Source organism: Dendrobates tinctorius, unplaced genomic scaffold (assembly GCF_039654945.1).
Source record: "Dendrobates tinctorius isolate UK_male_01 unplaced genomic scaffold, ASM3965494v1 ptg000151l, whole genome shotgun sequence".
Classification (NCBI taxonomy): Eukaryota; Metazoa; Chordata; class Amphibia; order Anura; family Dendrobatidae; genus Dendrobates; species Dendrobates tinctorius.
This window is the reverse complement of record NW_027361818.1, coordinates 15,492,387-15,512,076: the sequence shown is the minus strand read 5'-3', so window position 1 is coordinate 15,512,076 and position 19,690 is coordinate 15,492,387. Positions and strand designations below refer to the sequence as shown.

Sequence of the window (19,690 nt, the reverse complement as noted above, 5' to 3'; positions counted from 1 at the left end):
GGAGACAAACAGAAAAAAAAATCCAGAAAATCACATTGTCTGTTTTTCTTTCATTTTATTTGCATATTATGGTGGAAAATATGTATTGGGTCAGAAACAAGCAATCAAGATTTCTGGCTCTCACAGACCTGTAACTTCTTCTTTAAGAGTCTCCTCTTTCCTCCACTCATTACCTGTAGTAATGGCACCTGTTGAAACTTGTTATCAGTATAAAAAGACACCTGTGCACACCCTCAAACAGTCTGACTCCAAACTCCACTATGGTGAAGACCAAACAGCTGTCAAAGGACACCAGAAACAAAATTGTAGCCCTGCACCATGCTGGGAAGACTGAATCTGCAATAGCCAACCAGCTTGGAGTGAAGAAATCAACTGTGGGAGCAATAATTAGAAAATGGAAGACATACAAGACCACTGATAATCTCCCTCGATCTGGTGCTCCACGCAAAATCCTACCCCGTGGGGTCAGAATGATCACAAGAACGGTGAGCAAAAATCCCAGAACCACGCGGGGGGACCTAGTGAATGAACTGCAGAGAGCTGGGACCAATGTAACAAGGCCTACCATAAGTAACACACTACGCCACCATGGACTCAGATCCTGCAGTGCCAGACGTGTCCCACTGCTTAAGCCTGTACATGTCCGGGCCCGTCTGAAGTTTGCTAGAGAGCATTTGGATGATCCAGAGGAGTTTTGGGAGAATGTCCTATGGTCTGATGAAACGAAACTGGAACTGTTTGGTAGAAACACAACTTGTCGTGTTTGGAGGAAAAAGAATACTGAGTTGCATCCATCAAACACCATACCTACTGTAAAGCATGGTGGTGGAAACATCATGCTTTGGGGCTGTTTCTCTGCAAAGGGGCCAGGACGACTGATCCGGGTACATGAAAGAATGAATGGGGCCATGTATCGTGAGATTTCGAGTGCAAACCTCCTTCCATCAGCAAGGGCATTGAATATGAAATGTGGCTGGGTCTTTCAACATGACAATGATCCAAAGCACACCGCCAGGGCAACGAAGGAGTGGCTTCATAAGAAGCATTTCAAGGTCCTGGAGTGGCCTAGCAAGTCTCCAGATCTCAACCCTATAGAAAACCTTTGGAGGGAGTTGAAAGTCCGTGTTGCCAAGCGAAAAGCCAAAAACATCACTGCTCTAGAGGAGATCTGCATGGAGGAATGGGCCAACATACCAACAACAGTGTGTGGCAACCTTGTGAAGACTTACAGAAAACGTTTGACCTCTGTCATTGCCAACAAAGGATATATCACAAAGTATTGAGATGAAATTTTGTTTCTGACCAAATACTTATTTTCCACCATAATATGCAAATAAAATAAAAAAAAAAACAGACAATGTGATTTTCTGGATTTTTTTTTCTCAGTTTGTCTCCCATAGTTGAGGTCTACCTATGATGTAAATTACAGACGCCTCTCATCTTTTTAAGTGGTGGAACTTGCACTATTGCTGACTGACTAAATACTTTTTTTCCCCACTGTATACTACATATATACTACATGCATACTACATATATACCACATTTGTACTGCATGTATACTACATATATACCACATGCATGCAACATACATATATACAACATATATACTTCATTCATGCAACATACATATATACAACATACTGTATATACCACATGCATGCATGCAACATACATATATATAACATATATACTACATGCATGCAACAAACATATATACAACATATATACTACATGCATGCAACATACATATATACAACATATATACCACATGCATGCAACATGCATACTACATATATACTACATATATACTACATGCATGCAACATACATACATACTACATATATAACACATGCATGCAACATGCATACTACATATATACCCCATATATACTACATGCATGCAACATACATATATACTACATACAATACATTCATACAATACATACATATAGACATACAGTACATATAACATAGAGTCCATACTCACCATCACTTGTCACTTTGATCCCCGAAGCCATTGTCATCTGAGGAATAAATATTAAAATAACAAACCACCAATATACTTACCCCTGATCTGCAGAAGTCCACGAGTGTCGTACGACGATCTTGCGTGGAGAACAGCAGCATCAGCTGATGCTACCGTTTTCTATGGGCTCCAGAAATACAATGACGGGAGGTAGGTATCCTTCCGCACTGTATTCCTCTGCCACTGTAAAAAAAGTCCCTAGTCTCACTTTATGGCAAAAGCTATGTGGGAAATTTCTCACACATCAATGCCATAAAGTGAGACTAGGGACTTTTTTTTACAGTGGCGAAGGAATACAGTGCGGAAGGATACCTACCTCCTTTCATTGTATTCCTGGAGCCCGTAGAGAATGGTGGCATCCGCTGATGCTGCTGTTCTCCACGCAAGTTCGTCGTGGGACACTCATGGACTTCTGCGGATCAGGGGTAAGTATGTTGGTGGTTTGTTATTTTAATATTTATTCCATAGATGACAATGGCTTCGGGGATCAAAGTGACAAGTGATGGTGAGTATGTACTCTATGTTATATGTACTGTATGTATGTATTGTATGAATGTATTGTATGTAGTATATATGTATGTTGCATGCATGTAGTATATATGTAGAATGTATGTAGTATGTATGTTGCATGTAGTATATATGTATGTTGCATGCATGAAGTATAAATGTGGTATATATGTAGTATGCATGTTGAATGCATGTAGTATATATGTTGTATATACAGTATGTATGTTGCATGCATGTAGTATATATGTTGTATATATGTATGTTGCATGCATGTGGTATATATGTAGTATGCATGTAGTATATACTGTATGTGCTATATATGTAGTATGTATGTATGTTGCATGCATGTAGTATATATGTGATATATATGTAGTATGCATGTTGCATGCATGTAGTATATATTTTGTATATATGTATGCTGCATGCATGTGGTATTTATGTAGTATGTATGTAGTATGTATGTATATTGCATGCTTGTAGTATGTATGTAATATGTATGTTGCATGTAGTATATATGTAGTATATATGTACACTCACTGGCCACTTTATTAGGTACACCATGCTAGTAAGGGGTTGGACCCCCTTTTGCCTTCAGAACTGCCTCAATTCTTCGTGGCAGAGATTCAACAAGGTGCTGGAAGCATTCCTCAGAGATTTTGGACCATATTGACATGATGGCATCACACAGTTGGCGCAGATTTGTCGGCTGCACATCCCTGATGCGAATCTCCCGTTCCACCACATCCCAAAGATGCTCTATTGGATTGAGATCTGGTGACTGAGGAGGCCATTTGAGTACAGTGAACTCATTGTCATGTTCAAGAAACCAATCTGAGATGATTCGAGCTTTATGACATGGCGCATTATCCTGCTGAAAGTAGCCATCAGATGTTGGGTACATTGTGGTCATAAAGGGATGGACATGGTCAGCAACAATACTCAGGTAGGCTGTGGCATTGCAACGATGCTCAATTGGTACCAAGGGGCCCAAAGAGTGCCCAGAAAAAATTCCCCACACCATGACACCACCACCACCAGCCTGAACCGTTGATACAAGGCAGGATGGATCCATGCTTTCATGTTGTTTACGCCAAATTCTGACCCTACCATCCGAATGTTGCAGCAGAAATCGAGACTCATCAGACCGGCAATGTTTTTCCAATCTTCTACTGTCCAATTTCGATGAGCTTGTGAAAATTGTAGCCTCAGTTTCCTGTTCTTAGCTGAGAGGAGTGGTACCCAGTGTGGTCTTCTGCTGCTGTAGCCCATCTGCCTCAAAGTTCGACGCACTGTGCGTTCAGAGATGCTCTTCTGCCTACCTTGGTTGTAACGGGTGGCAATTTGAGTCACTGTTGCCTTTCTATCAGCTCGAACCAGTCTGCCCATTCTCCTCTGACCTCTGGCATCAACATGGCATTTCCGGCCACAGAACTGCCGCTCACTGGATTTTTTTTCTTTTTCGGACCATTCTCTGTAAACCCTAGAGATGGTTGTGCGTGAAAATCCCAGTAGATCAGCAGTTTCTGAAATTCTCAGACCAGCCCTTCTGGCACCAACAATCATGCCACGTTCAAAGGCACTCAAATCACCTTTCTTCCCCATACTGATGCTCGGTTTGAACTGCAGGAGATTGTCTTGACCATGTCTACATGCCTAAATGCACTGAGTTGCCGCCATGTGATTGGCTGATTAGAAATTAAGTCTTAACACACAGTTGGACAGGTGTACCTAATAAAGTGGCCAGTGAGTGTATGTTGCATGCATGTAGTATATATGTGGTATATATGTAGTATGCATGTTGCATGCATGTGGTATATATGTAGTATGTATGTATGTTGTATGCATGCAGTATATATGTAGTATATATGTAGTATGCATGTTGCATGCATGTGGTATATGTGTAGTATGTATGTAGTATGTATGTTGCATGTAGTATATATGTAGTATATATGTATGTTGCATGCATGTAGTATATATGTGTTATATATGTAGTATGCATGTTGCATGCATGTGGTATATATGTAGTATGTATGTATGTTGCATGCATGTAGTATATATGTAGTACGCAGGTTGCATGTAGTATATATGTAGTATATATGTATGTTGCATGCATGTAGTATATATGTAGTATGCATGTTGCATGCATGTAGTATATATGTAGTATATGTGTATGTTGCATGCATGTAGTATATATGTAGTATATATGTATGTTGCATGCATGTAGTATATATGTAGTATGTATGTATGTTGCATGCATGTAGTATATATGTGTTATATATGTAGTATGCATGTTGCATGCATGTGGTATATATGTAGTATGTATGTATGTTGCATGCATGTAGTATATATGTAGTACGCAGGTTGCATGTAGTATATATGTAGTATATATGTATGTTGCATGCATGTAGTATATATGTAGTATGCATGTTGCATGCATGTAGTATACATGTAGTATGTATATAGCATGTATGTAGTATGTATGTTGCATGTATGTAGCATGTATATAGCATGTAGTATGTATGTAGTATGTATTTTGTTTTTTTACATTCAACACATTAGCCGGATGATGGGACTACTACTGTCCCATCATTGGCTAATGTGTCAATCACTGTCATGGTAGCAGGCATCGCCTGATGGGACTTGTAGTCCCATCGGATGATGCCTGCACAGACCCCCACAGCCTGCACAGACCCCCGGACAGTCGGCACAGACCACCGGCAGGCCGGCACAGCCCCCCGGCAGGCCGGTACAGACCCCCGGCAGGCCGCACAGATCCCCGGGCAGTCGGCACAGACCCCCGCAGCTTGCACAGACCCCCGGACAGTCGGCACAGACCACCGGCAGGCCGGCACAGACCACCGGCAGGCCGGTACAAACCCTCAGCAGTCCGCACAGACCCCAGCGCAGTCGGCACAGACCCCCGGCAGGCAAGCACAGACCCCCGGAAGGCCCGTACACACCCCCGAGAGACTGTACAAGGACAGAAAAGGGTTATTCTTATTCCGATACCGGATGTCCCATAGACTTGAATGGGACTTCCGGTATCGGAATTGGCGATACCCGATACTTTTTTCGTATCGGGCCGATACCATCCGATCTGATATTTTAGTGTATCGGATGGTATCGCTCAACACTATCAGCGACAATACATGTTGGGGGCTGTCTATTGCTTTGGGGTCTGCTCTGGGGCAGTTTAGATTTCCCCTTTCTTTCTTTAGGCTTATTTAGTTCTCCGGCTGTGAAGAGGCGTCTAGGACCACCGTAGGCACGCTACACGGCTACTGTTAGTTGTTGTGAATAGGATCAGGGGTCTGCAGTCCACTAGCTACTAACCTCTCCGGTTTTCTGGACTTAGCTTGCATTTTTGTTTTTTCCCCCTCGGTGACTCACTCATAACAGAATCAACAGCCATACCGCAGATTCTAGGGTACTCAATAGCAGGAAAGAATTGTAAAAAAAAAAAAAGTGTCAGAATTTTTTTTTGGGTATATTTTTTCCTATTTTCCTCTAGGGCCGTAAGAGGAATTTTTTTTTAATGGAGATTGAACAATTGTCTGATCGTGTGGAGCAGCTCGCTGCTGAAGTGCAGGGAATTTCCACCTATCTTGCTCATTCACATGCTGCTGAACCTAAGATCCCTACTCCTGATGTGTTTTTTGGGGATCGGTGTAAATTTTTGAATTTTAAGAATAATTGTAAATTATTTCTTGCCTTGAAGCCTAACTCATCAGGGAGCTCTGCACAGCAGGTTAAAATTGTGATCTCTTTGCTGCGCGGCGATCCCCAGGATTGGGCGTTTTCTTTGACACCTGATGATCCTATTCTAACTAATGTGGATGCATTTTTTCAAGCCCTGGGGTTGTTGTCTGATGAACCTAATGCTATTGACCAAGCTGAAAAAGCCTTGTTGGCATTGAGCCAGGGTCAGGATCCTGCAGAGTTATTCTGTCAAAAATTCCGAATGTGGGCGGTCCTTACTACCTGGAATGATGGTGCCTTGGCAGCTCTCTTTCGGAGGAGTTTGTCAGAAACCTTAAAATATATTATGGTGGGATTTCCTGTTCCCTCTGGTCTTGACAATTCTATGTCATTAGCCATACAGGTTGATTGGCGTTTACGTGAACATAAAATTACACGAGAAATGTTGCCACCTGTTGAACAAATGTCTGAACCTATGCAATGTGATAGAGTATTGTCTAGGGCGCAACGTCAGGAGTTCAGAAGGCTGTGTTTTTTCTGTGGAGATGCCTCTCATATTATTTCTGTCTGCCCTAGCTGAGAGAAATGTTTTGCACACACATTTGCTGTAGGTGGTGTACAACCTAAGTTTCTTCTGGCAATTACTCTGATCTGCTCCCTGTCCACATTTTCCGCTCAGGCCTTTGTGGATTCAGGAGCGGCTCTGAACCTGATGGACTTGGATTTTGCCAAACATTGTGGGTTTCCTATGACACCTCTGCGGACGCCTATCCCTTTGAGGGGTATTGATGCTACTCCTTTGGCGAAGAATAAACCTCAGTTTTGGACCCAGGTGGTAATGCGGGTCGCCCCAGACCATCAAGAAAATTGCAGATTTTGGGTGTTGCATAGTTTGCATGATACCATTGTTCTGGGGTTTCCCTGGTTGCAAATCCATAATCCAGTTTTGGATTGGAAATCTGTGTTTGCGTTGAGTTGGGGTTGTCGGTGTGCTCTTAGTGATGCTCCTGTTTTCTCCACCTCTCCCCAGTCGCATGATGTTCCTGACTATTTGGCTGATTTTTATGATGTATTTAGTGAGAATAAGTCTGCGTCTTTGTCTCCTCATAGGAGTTATGACTGTGCAATTGAGCTGAGCCCTGGGTGTAAATTTCCCAAGGGTCGACTGTTCAATTTATCTGTACCCGAGCACGAGGCTATGCGATCTTATATTAAGGAGTCATTGGAGAATGGTCATATTAGACCATCCTCTTCACCCTTGGAGGCTGGTTTTCTTTTTTCATGGCCAAGAAAGATGGTTCTTTAAGGCCTTGTATTGACTATCGTTCCCTCAACAAAATTACTGAGAAGAGACACAGATTAGATATTAGAAAAAACTTTTTTTTTCTACTGTTAAATATCAGTATCCGTTACCCCTGATTTCTGATCTATTCTCCAGAGTTAAAGGTGCTTGCTGGTTTACCAAGCTTGACCTCAGGGGGGCGTATAATCTTATTCGCATTAAGCAGGGGGATGAATGGAAGACGGCATTTAATACTCAAGAGGGACATTTTGAGTACCTGGTGATGCCTTTTGGGCTCACTAATGCCCCTTCTGTCTTCCAGTGCTTCATGAATGATATTTTCCGGGACTTTGTGGATAAATTTCTGATCATCTATCTGGATGATATTTTGATCTTTTCCAGGGATTGGGATTCTCATGTGGAACATGTTCGGACTGTGTTCCGGATTTTGAGGGAGAATTCCCTGTATGTTAAGGGATAGAAATGCCTTTTTGGTGTACAGAGATTTTAATTTTTGGGATTTATTTTGTCTCCGTCAACTATTGAAATGGACCGGCCAAGGTACAGGCCATTTATGATTGGGTTCAGCCCACTTCTTTGAAGGCCCTCCAGAAGTTTTTGGGTTTTGCTAATTTTATCGTAAATTTATAGCTAATTTTTCTGGTATTGCCAAACCATTGACTGATTTGACTAAGAAGGGTGCTGATGTGCTGAATTGGTCTCCAGAGGCTGTTTCTTCCTTTCAGGAGCTGAAGCGGAGGTTCACTTCTGCTCCGGTTTTGCGGCAACCTGATGTCTTACTTCCGTTTCAGGTAGAGGTGGACGCTTCAGAGACTGGTGCAGGAGCTGTTTTGTCTCAAAAAGATCCGGTCACATGCTACCATCATGCAGAGGCTAAATTGTAGATGCTGTGGGTAGCAGAGCACATATGCCACCTCCTTTGCACAGCAGCTGCCTGCCGCCTGAGGCAACAGGCTCAACATGCCTCACTATGTAGACTGTAAGCCTTCGCAGGCAGAGTTTTCTCTCCTTCTGTACTTGTGTGTCCCTTGTCTTACGCATGTTTATTGTACTTGTCTATATTTCCCCTTTTAACATGTAAAGTGCCATGGATTAAATGGCGCTATATAAATGCATAATAATAATAATAATTATAGGTGCGCCCCTGCCACCATTGTTATAATCATGATTACCTGGTTATGGGCCACAGTCAGACACAGACAGAAATGCACCTGTGCAAGAACAATATATGATCCCTTTGCAGCCCTAGAGCTCCTAAAAATGCAAAATTGCACCTTTTTTGGAGGTAGAAATGGGCCCCCCTACCTCTTGTCACCTTGTGCTGCCGTGAAGGTTGCAACAATGATATGGCCTCCAGTTAGGGGCCCACTCAGATATTTTGCCCCCCCTGAGCTGAATCCCTAGCTACGCCTCTGCGCCCATTACTTCTTGTAATTACTACTGCCCCATGGCCCAAATCATCATTTGCATTGTTAATTTCAGTATTCTGTTTTTTTCTTGAGATTTTTGTCATTTTTTTGTGAGAAATTCTTCAAAATGGAGTGTGCAGTTTATGAATTTAGTGAAAAATAGTCTTTATGTTTTTTCTTTCACCTTTTATACAAAATTTTAACTCAAACACTTGTATGTTTCAAAAAATGTAGCAAACATTTTACAAAATATCTGGCAAACCAGTCAAAGGAGCGACTAGATTAAATTTTCACATAAATGTAATGACTTTTTAAAAGTTGTAAATTCTGAATCAGGCAGAAACATTTCTATAACTTAGAACAGTGTTCCTCATCTCCGGTCCTCAAGAGCCACCAATAGGTCGTGTTTTCAGAATTTCCTTTGTATTACCCAGAAAAACTTCTCTGCAAATCCAAATTTTAATATTAGGATTGCGGCCATTTTTTGGAACTTTAAGGGCCATCAAAAGGTAAAAAAATGTTGATATTCTTGTATTCTCCTTACTGCTCATGTCTCTGACCCCTTTGCTCCTCATTGTAACCTGTCTGGTCCCTGTCACATCATCTTCATATTTCGGCTCCTTGCACTAATATCCTTGGACCTTTCACACTGAGCTGGAACGTCCGGCTCTGATGAGGCCTGGTATGGGTCTGGGAATGTACACTGTGTTCCAAATTATTATGCAAATGATATTTTTCTATGATTTTCCTTAATAGTCGGTACAAATGACAGTCAGTCTAATAAAAGTCATCACCTGTTAGATTATACATCGAATTTTATTGAAGAAACCTCCCAATGATAACAGTATAATCTCCAAAATGAATAAAAACTCAAATTGCACTGTTCCAAATTATTACGCACAGTAGAATTTCTAAACATTTGATATGTTTTAATGAACTGAAAATGTTCATTTGTGGAATGTGCAGCATTAGGAGGTCACATTCACTGAACAAAAAAGCTATTTAACTCCAAAACATCCTAACAGGCCAAGTTACATGTTAACATAGGAACCCTTCTTTGATATCACCTTCACAATTCTTGCATCTATTGAACTTGGAAGTTTTGGAGAGTTTCTGCTTGTATTTCTTTGCATGAAGTCAGAATAGCCTCCCAGAGCTGCTGTTTTGATGTGAACTGCCTCCCACCCTCATAGATCTTTTGCTTGATGATACTCCAAAGGTTCTCTATAGGGTTGAGGTCAGGGGAAGATGGTGGCCACACCATGAGTTTATCTCCTTTTATGCCCATAGCAGCCAATGACTCAGAGGTATTCTTTGCAGCATGAGATGGTGCAGTGTCATGCATGAAGATGATTTTGCTCCTGAAGGCACATTTCTGCCTCTTATACCATGGAAGACAGCTGTCAGTCAGAAACTCGATAGACTTTGCAGAGGTCATTTTCACACCTTCAGGGACCTTAAAGAGCCCTACCAGCTGTTTCCCATGATTCCGGCCCAAAACATGACTCTTCCACCTCCTTGCTGATGTCGCAGCCTTGTTGGGACATGGTGGCCATCCACCAACCATCCACTACTCCATCCATCTGGACCATCCAGGGTTGCTCGACACTCATCAGTAAACAAGACTGTATGAAAATTAGTCTTCATGTATGTCTGGGCCCACCGCAACCATTTCTGCTTGTGAACACTGTTTAGGGGTGGCTGAATAATAGGTTTATGCATCACAGCAAGCCTTTGAAGGATCCTACACCTTGAGGTTCGAGGGACTCCAGAGGCACTAGCAGCTTTAAATATCTGTTTGCTGGTTTGTAATGACTTTTTAGCAGCCGCTCTCTTAATCCGATGAACTTGCCTGGCAGAAACCTTCCTCATTCTGCCTTTATCAGCACAAACATGTCTGTGCGCAGAATCAACTACAAATCTCTTAACAGTACGATTATCACGTTTACATTTTTGGGAAATATCTAATGTTTTCATCTCTTGACCAAGGCATTGCACTATTTGATGCTTTTCAGCAGCAGAGAGATCCTTTTTCTTTCCTAAATTCCTTGAAACCTGTGCCTTGCTTAATAATGTGGAACATCATTCTTAAGTAGTTTTCCTTTAATTGGGCTCACCTGGTAAACTAATTATCACAGGTGTTTGAGATTGATTTCAGTGATCCAAAGAGCCCTGATACACAATACCATCTATAAGTTTATTTGAAAAACAAAAAATTACATCTTTATGACACTTAAATCCAATTTGCATAATAATTTGGAACACAGTGTATGTGCAAAGTCAGGGCGAACGTCGAGGTTTTATTACCTTTTTGTTCTTTGTGGAGAATCCTCCCAGGCTTCATCAGAGCTGGCGTTCCCCGCTCATGTATTAGAGCCCTGAGGATTGTAGCTCTCTCTACAGGAGCAGAAAATATGACATCGACTGGACGGGTGACAAAGAGAAAAGAAGGGACTGTAGAGGTGAGTAAAAGAATTTATTTTTTATTTTTGACATATTTTGTCTATTATGTTCTGTGGTCTAGAGACCCTAGAGTATTAAAATAGATATTAAACACATAACATCTCAAAGAATGGAAATTCCTATGAAAATCCTTTCAAAAAGGCAAAATCACATTTTTATTGATTTAATCATCTTCAATCAATGTTTAAGTGTACATTAACCTCATTTATTATTTATGAATGTATAAAATGAGATGGTTTATTAAGTTCACTTACCGAAAATACTCGAGTATAGGCCGACCCCAAAAATTTTGCCACAAAAACTGGGAAAACTTATTGACGCTAGTATAAGCCTAGGGCGGAAAATGCAGCAGCTACTGGTACATTTCAATAATAAAAATAGATACCAATAAAAGTTAAATTAATTAAGACATCAGTAGGTTAAATGTTTTTGAATATCCATATTGAATCAGGAGCCCCAAATAATGCTCCATGCAGTTCATGATGGGCCCCATATGATGCTCCATACAAAATACGCCCCATATAATGCTGCACAAAGGATAATAATGGCCCCATAAGATGCTCCATAGAATAATATGCCCCATATGCTGCTCCATAAAAGTTATGGCCCCATAAAATTCTCCATAGAATAGGCCCCATATGCTACTGCTGCGAATAAAAAATAGTGACATACTCACCTCTCATCGCTGGGGGCCAGGTGCCGGTGTTCTGAGCAGGTGGGGACACCAGTACCATATGAGAGACAGGTGGCGTGTCAGCGCTGGCTCAGGGCCCCGACACCTGCTATATTCACCTGTCACTGTTCTACCACCATGCGCCGCTCTGTCTTCCGGGTCCTCTGTCAGTGACTGTTCAGGCAGAGGGTGCGGCATGCACTAACAATGTTATTGCGCCCTCTGACCTGAATGTCACTGCAGAGGACAGAGCGGCGCACAGCTGTGGAACAGGGACAGGTGAATATCACATATACTCACCCCCTCCTGGCATTTCTCTGCAGCCCCTGCTTCTCCCATGGTCTCTGGTGCCGCAGCTCTTCCTTCCTTCAACGGTCACATGGTACCTCTCATTAAAGTAATTAATATGCGCATATTCATGACTTTATTGAGCAGTACCAAATGAGTGCTTTAGGCCGGTTTCACATTAGAGCGTTTTAAGCGCACGCACGGCCGGGGGTAGCTCCGCCCCCGAGCCGGCTCTCTGCCTGGCGTGCCCTCCCCTTGCTTATAGCGCCGCCTCCTAGCGGACAGCGGCGCGTGCGATCGGCGCACCCTATCTTTAGCATAGGGTGCGCAGATCGTGCGCAGGCCGTGCGCTAGTTGCGCTTTGACCTGCGCTGCGCACTTCTGACGGTGCGCCGTGCGAGCCAAAATCCGAAAAGTTCGATTTTGGCGCGCACGGCGCACCGTCAAAAGTGCGCCGCGCAGGTCAAAGCGCAACTAGCGCACGGCCTGCGCACGATCTGCGCACCCTATGCTAAAGATAGGGTGCGCCGATCGCAGGCGCCGCTGTCCGCTAGGAGGCGGCGCTACAAGCAAGGGGCGGGCACGCTGGGCAGAGAGCCGGCTCGGGGGCGGAGCTACCCCCGGCCGTGCGTGCACTTAAAAAGCGCTAATGTGAAACCAGCCTAACACAGGTGGCCGCAACCATGGGAAAAGCAGGGACTGGAGAGACGTGTAAGGTGGAGGTGAGTGTGATATGACACCCATGCTCCCCTTCCCTTGCCGACCCCCTGGCGTACATGACTCGAGTATAAGCCGAAAGAGGCACTTTCAGCCTAAAAAAATGGGCTGAAAATCACCACTTAGACTCGAGTATATACGGTGCTTTATATGAAATGGGAGGAATATTTCATGATACCTAAATAACTATATACATGGCAACAATTCACTCATGAGTTTATTCACAGATCACCCAAGTTTCACAAGGTCACACAGCCACTTGGCAACTGACTATGAAAAATATGAGTTGAGGAACGCCGTAGTTTTATGGCACAATACTCCGATGGTCATCTCCACGTGGAGCTTATCAGCATTGATAATCTGCGTGTGAAGCATTTTTTCTACATGTAGATTATTTTAATCTTTTAATTCTTTCATTATTTACATAATTCACTTTCTTACAAGAAAGAGACTTCAATCAGTTTCTCGTTTTCAGTGTTTTCACTAAAAATGTGCGACGTCAACCAGACTGAAGTCACAGAGTTCCTGCTCCTTGGATTTCATGGTCTATATAAATACAAATTTCTGCTCTTCATCCTTTTCTTCTTCTGTTACCTGATAATACTGGCTGGAAACCTCCTTATTACAGTGTTGGTGTCCACCAATCACAACCTCAGTACCCCAATGTTCTACTTTCTCAAGCATCTAGCTGTAGACGATATCATTTCCACTACGACCATTGTGCCCATGATGTTAAATGCAATTCTATATGACATGAAGGAGGTGCCAGTGAGGATCTGCATCTTCCATCTCCATATTGTATCCATATTTGGCTTTAGCCCAACTATTCTGCTCACTATAATGTCTTATGATCGGTACTTGGCCATTTGCCGCCCGATGCGCTACAATTCTATAATGCAACATCATGTTTGCTTCAAGATGGTTCTTGGCTCCTGGTTTTTGAACTTTGCAATTTCCTTTGAGATCTTTTTTGTTTGGCAGCTGGAGATTTGTGGTAGTAACACAATAGACCACTTCTTCTGTGACTTCGAGTTACTTTTTGAATTGACTACCTCTGAACCTTACTTCTTGACTTTAGTTGACTTTGTATTATCCATCATTGGCAGTGTCATCCCTTTTGCTTTAATTCTTATCAGCTATTTGAGTATTTTCTTCATCATAATGACCCGTTCATCCACCAGTGGCTTGTCAAAAGTCTTCTCCACATGTGGCTCCCATCTCACCACTGTATGCATCTACTATGCAACTCTCATCATGATTTACATGTCACCATCCAATGACAGATCATCGAGCACGAACAAGTTTTTATCTCTGCTGTACATTGTGGTGTCTCCAATGATGAATCCCATCATTTACAGTCTGAGGAATCAGGAGATCAGGAGAACTCTTCAACAAATGTTTAGAAAATTATATGGATATACTTAAATGCAGCACACATATTGATGAGACTATCTTAGCTGAATACTGTATTTCCAGATATGGAAAGGGAGGAACTATAGATTTGTCTTCTGGATTTTCTTGACAGAATATTCACAATAAATCATAAGTTTTTATTCACTTATAATATTGCAAGCTTCCTATTATATGGCACTGTGTACTTACAATTGCTCATTTTGCCCTTCTACCCAATTATTTTATTTTCATTTAGATCTATGACATCATGTCATTAAAAACTGATGAGCTGAATCCTTCTAAGTTCTATATAGAAACAGTTGGTCCATTTTCCCTTTATGAATCATAAGTCACTTCAAAAGTCCCTGGCAGGAGGAGGGAGCAGCTGGGTTAGTAGTTACAGAGGGGAAGGATTTTTACAGGGAAAAGAGACTTCCTGTTTAAACATTCTGTTCACATGGAACCCTTCTCCACTTCTGCCTTCAAAGTTCCCTTTTCAATATTTTCTATGACCACCAAGTAGCAGCACAGGTGACCACCTGCAGCAGCAAGAAGCTAGTGGCTGACTCTGCACGCTAGTGAAGTGCAAAGAATGCTCACTACTCTCTGTGTGCTCTGTCCCAGTGAGTATTCCAGCAGCTGTGCTCTGCTTGTGAGCAGCGCATAAAGCATAAAGCAGTTGCTGACACAGGTGCAGGATGCTGCAAGGGAGCGCCGGGTAGGTAAGTGTAATGTAAGTGTAATTTTTTTGTTTGTTTTCTGATTGGGCCATGCATACCAGGTTGGGGATGGTGGCAAATTATAAAGATAGGGCCATGCATACAAGGACCGTGATGGGGCCAATTATACCAGAATAGGGATGGGGCCATATGTAGCAGGACGAGATGGGGGCCCTTCATACCAGGATAGAGATGAGGGTGATCGTTCCTGCCTGGATAGGGATGAGGGTGATCGTTCCTGCCTGGATAGGGATGAGGGATCCATGGGGGCCATGTGTATCAGGATGTGATGAGGGGACATGTCTACCAGCAAAGCGGATATTAAGTACAAAATTTACCACATTTTTTGCTTCCATTTTTTTCCTAATTTCCTCCTCTAAACCTAGGTGCGTCTTATAGTCCAAAAAATATGATAATTTTTTTAATTTCTTTTTTCCGGGCCTCTATGCTGAGCGCTTACTTTAGGGTTTCCATCGAGTGATATGATAGATGAAACCCCTGAGGGATCCATTCACTATAATGAGGCAGCAGAGTGACTCTGGCCTCTGTCTGGCCTCTGTTCAGTGGTGTACCTCTTTTCAGAAGCACTCAAAACTGTGGCCCACTGCTCTTTTATGCTCATCTTAAAAGTCAGACAATGCTGGTATGATGATTAAGCATAGGTTTTTTACTTGTTTTTAATTTATTATTTTTACAGTGTCCACTGAAGAAGTTAACTAGTAGGAAAATTTTATAGAGCGGGGATGTTCTGGATGCAGCAAAAACAAATATACCACATTTTTTGCTTTGTAAGACGCACTTTTTTTCCCCAAAATTTTGGGGGAAAATAGGGGTGCGTCTTACAATGCAAACATACGGTTTTTTTTGCTGCCGCTGCGGGTGTCCGTTACTTGCCACCACCACCCTGGGTCCTCCGGGTGCTGCCGCCGCGCTGGGTCCCTCGGGTGCTGCCGCCGCCGCGATGAGATTTCAGCACTGAAATCTCATCTCCCGAGATTTCAATGCTGAGATCTCCATCTGCGCTTGCACGGCGGCCATTTTCCAGGAAGCAAACTACCGCACAGGCTTGGATGGAATGGCAGAGCCCCCCACGCAGCACGGGACAGAGCCCGGCAGCGGCGGCAGGCACCGGGGGACCCAGCGCGGCAGCATCGGAGGGACCCAGCGCGGTGGCGGCAGCACCCGAGGGACCAAGTGTGGCGGCGGCGGCAGCACCCGAGGGACCCAGCGTGGCAGCGGCAGCACCCGGAGGACCCAGCGCGGTGGCATCAGCACCAGGTACAGAGTGGGCGGCAGCACCCCGGGGACAGAGTGGGCGACAGCACCCCAGGGACAGAGTGGGCGACAGCATCCCGGGGACAGAGTGGGCGACAGCAACCCGGGGACAGACTGGTAAGCAATAAGATGTCTGGATTATAAGAAGCACCACCATTTTATTAAAAAAAAAATTTTCTTATTTTTCTCCTCAAAATTTGGGGTGCGTCTTATAATCCGGTGCGTCTTATAAAGCGAAAAATACAGTATGTACTTTTTGTCCTTTTTTTAACATAAATAAATGCATTTATTGGATTTATATTTTTAATTTTTTTCATCTTTATTTGGGAATTTTATTAAAAAATTTAAAATTTGTAACTTTTTTAACTTATATAATTAGCTGTTTTATAATTTAAATTCTAGTTATGCATATTTCATACCTAACAATAAATAGATATAAGCATGTATTACGTAGTTAGAAATAAAATACTATTTGTCATTTATAATTGGGTCAAAAAGGGACAGGCCGGGGCGTGGCCTGAGCTGTGATGGTGTGAGGAAGTGTCTGCTCAGGGCTCCTGCTCAACTACCTATATTAAGCGACTTTGAAGCGACAGGAATCCTCCAATCAAGAATTCCTACTCACAACAAGAGTCTAGAAGTCGCCTGGAGCATTTTGATACCAAGAATGTGAAGATTGGACCAAAAATAACAGAACTACAGCTACTGAGGAGGAGCGGTGTTGTTTTCCTGTGCTGAGCAGAGGAGAGGGGCCTGTAGCTGACTCCTGCAGAAGAAGGAAGGAGGTGGAAGAGTTTCACATCTACCGAACAGCTATCCTGTTGTATCGGTGATCAGGAGGAGTGGAGGTGACCGGGCTGTTTGTGTGCAGAGACCGGAGGACTGGCGCTTGTCCGTGTGTCCTGTTCAGGCCTGCTTTCCACACTACCCGCTGTTGCCTGCCTGTTGGAGAAGGAAAAGGGCTTCAGGAGAGAAGCATACTGCTGAAAAGTGCAAGCGGCCGGTGTTTGGTAATATTCCTGGACTCTGAGGTGGCTACGGAAGACCAAGGAAGGAGAAGAGCAGGACTTGGAGTGTGACGTTAGCAGCCGCGGCATCCACAGACCCGCCGCGATTTTCGGGGTGTTGCACCACACCGGTGGACATGATCCCGGGGGATCCTGCTTAGTAGGATCCGGAGAGATATTCTGAGCAGATCAAGACCGGGCACGAAGAAATCTGCTGAAAATTGGAGGAGTTATTGGCTAAAATCCTTGGCGGGGCAGGAGAAGCAGGAGCAGGCAGATGATTGACAGCTGCTGCCGGTGCGCAGATTCAACGCGGTGTAAGGTTTGTTGTGAGCCCTTGCCGATCCGGATCTCCGAGTCCTTTCTTGAGTTGGCCCCGGGGGAGGAGAAGAGAGGGTACTGGCACTGGATTTGAGTGACTGCCATACTCCCAGATTTGCCGCGATCGCTGTGGTGTTGCATTCTTCTTGCTGGCTTGATCCGTGGGAAATCCCTTTCTTTGGCGCCAAGGAGACTTTAAGGAAGAAGACGGAGTCCTGATATATTGGAATACAAGGAGAACTTTGTAATCCCTGATAAGCCGATATTGGTGGGTCAGGAGAGTGTGGAAGCTGAGCTTTACTGAAAGCGGCTGTTTGATATCTGAGTGGGGGCTGAGCTTTAAATGATCACGGCTGTTTGATAGAGCTTTAAGTGTTCGCGGCTGTCTGATACTTAAAACCATTGAGGAAAAAGAGTGGAAGCTGAGCTTTAAAAATCCGCGGCTGTTTGATACCTAAAGTCAATGAGGATAGAGAGTGGAAGCTGAGTTTTAAACGATAGCGGCTGTTTGATACTTAAAACCACTGAGGATAGAGAGTGGAAGCTGAGTTTTAAACGATAGCGGCTGTTTGATACTTAAAACCACTGAGGATAGAGAGTGGAAGCTGAGCTTTAGATGATCGCGGCTATTTGATACTTAAAGCCACTAAGGATAGAGAGTGGAAGCTGAGCTTTAGGTGATCGCGGCTGTCTGATACTTAAGGCTACTGAGGATAGAGAGTGGAAGCTGAGCTTTAAATGATCGCGGCTGTCTGATACTTAAGGCTACTGAGGATAGAGAGTGGAAGCTGAGCTTTAGATGATCGCAGCTGTCTGATACTTAAGGCTACTGAGGATAGAGAGTGGAAGCTGAGCTTTAGATGATTGCGGCTGTTTGATACTTAAGGCTACTGAGGATAGAGAGTGGAAGCTGAGCTTTAGATGATCGCAGCTGTCTGATACTTAAGGCTACTGAGGATAGAGAGTGGAAGCTGAGCTTTAGATGATCACAGCTGTCTGATACTTAAGGCTAGTGAGGATAGAGAGTGGAAGCTGAGCTTTAGATGATTGCGGCTGTTTGATACTTAAAGCCACTGAGGATAGAGAGTGGAAGCTGAGCTTTAGATGATCGCGGCTGTTTGATACTTAAAGCCACTGAGGATAGAGAGTGGAAGCTGAGCTTTAGATGATCGCGGCTGTCTGATACTTAAGGCTACTGAGGATAGAGAGTGGAAGCTGAGCTTTAGATGATTGCGGCTGTTTGATACTTAAGGCCACTAAGGATAGAGAGTGGAAGCTGAGCTTTAAATGATCGCGGCTGTTTGATACTTAAGGCTACTGAGGATAGAGAGTGGAAGCTGAGCTTTAAATGATCGCGGCTGTCTGATACTTAAGGCTACTGAGGATAGAGAGTGGAAGCTGAGCTTTAGATGATTGCGGCTGTTTGATACTTAAAGCCACTGAGGATAGAGAGTGGAAGCTGAGCTTTAGATGATCGCAGCTGTCTGATACTTAAGGCTACTGAGAATAGAGAGTGGAAGCTGAGCTTTAAATGATCGCGGCTGTCTGATACTTAAGGCTACTGAGGATAGAGAGTGGAAGCTGAGCTTTAGATGATTGCGGCTGTTTGATACTTAAAGCCACTGAGGATAGAGAGTGGAAGCTGAGCTTTAGATGATCGCAGCTGTCTGATACTTAAGGCTACTGAGAATAGAGAGTGGAAGCTGAGCTTTAAATGATCGCGGCTGTTTGATACTTAAGGCTACTGAGAATAGAGAGTGGAAGCTGAGCTTTAGATGATCGCAGCTGTCTGATACTTAAGGCCACTAAGGATAGAGAGTGGAAGCTGAGCTTTAAATGATCGCGGCTGTCTGATACTTAAGGCTACTGAGGATAGAAAGTGGAAGCTGAGC

The 19,690-nt window shown here is 43.4% G+C and overlaps 1 protein-coding gene across 1 annotated transcript; it reads left to right on the top strand.

The window, feature by feature from the left end:
- Positions 1–13,573: 13,573 nt before the first annotated feature.
- On the top strand, positions 13,574–14,509 carry LOC141049935 (olfactory receptor 2D2-like). Its single transcript, XM_073546778.1, has one exon. The coding sequence runs from the start codon at positions 13,574–13,576 to the stop codon at positions 14,507–14,509; it is 936 nt and encodes a 311-aa protein (XP_073402879.1).
- The last annotated feature ends 5,181 nt before the right edge of the window (positions 14,510–19,690 follow it).

Excerpts from the sequence above, each read along its gene's own strand:
- LOC141049935 (XM_073546778.1), top strand. The coding sequence starts at position 13,574 with ATGTGCGACGTCAACCAGACTGAAGTCACAGAGTTCCTGCTCCTTGGA.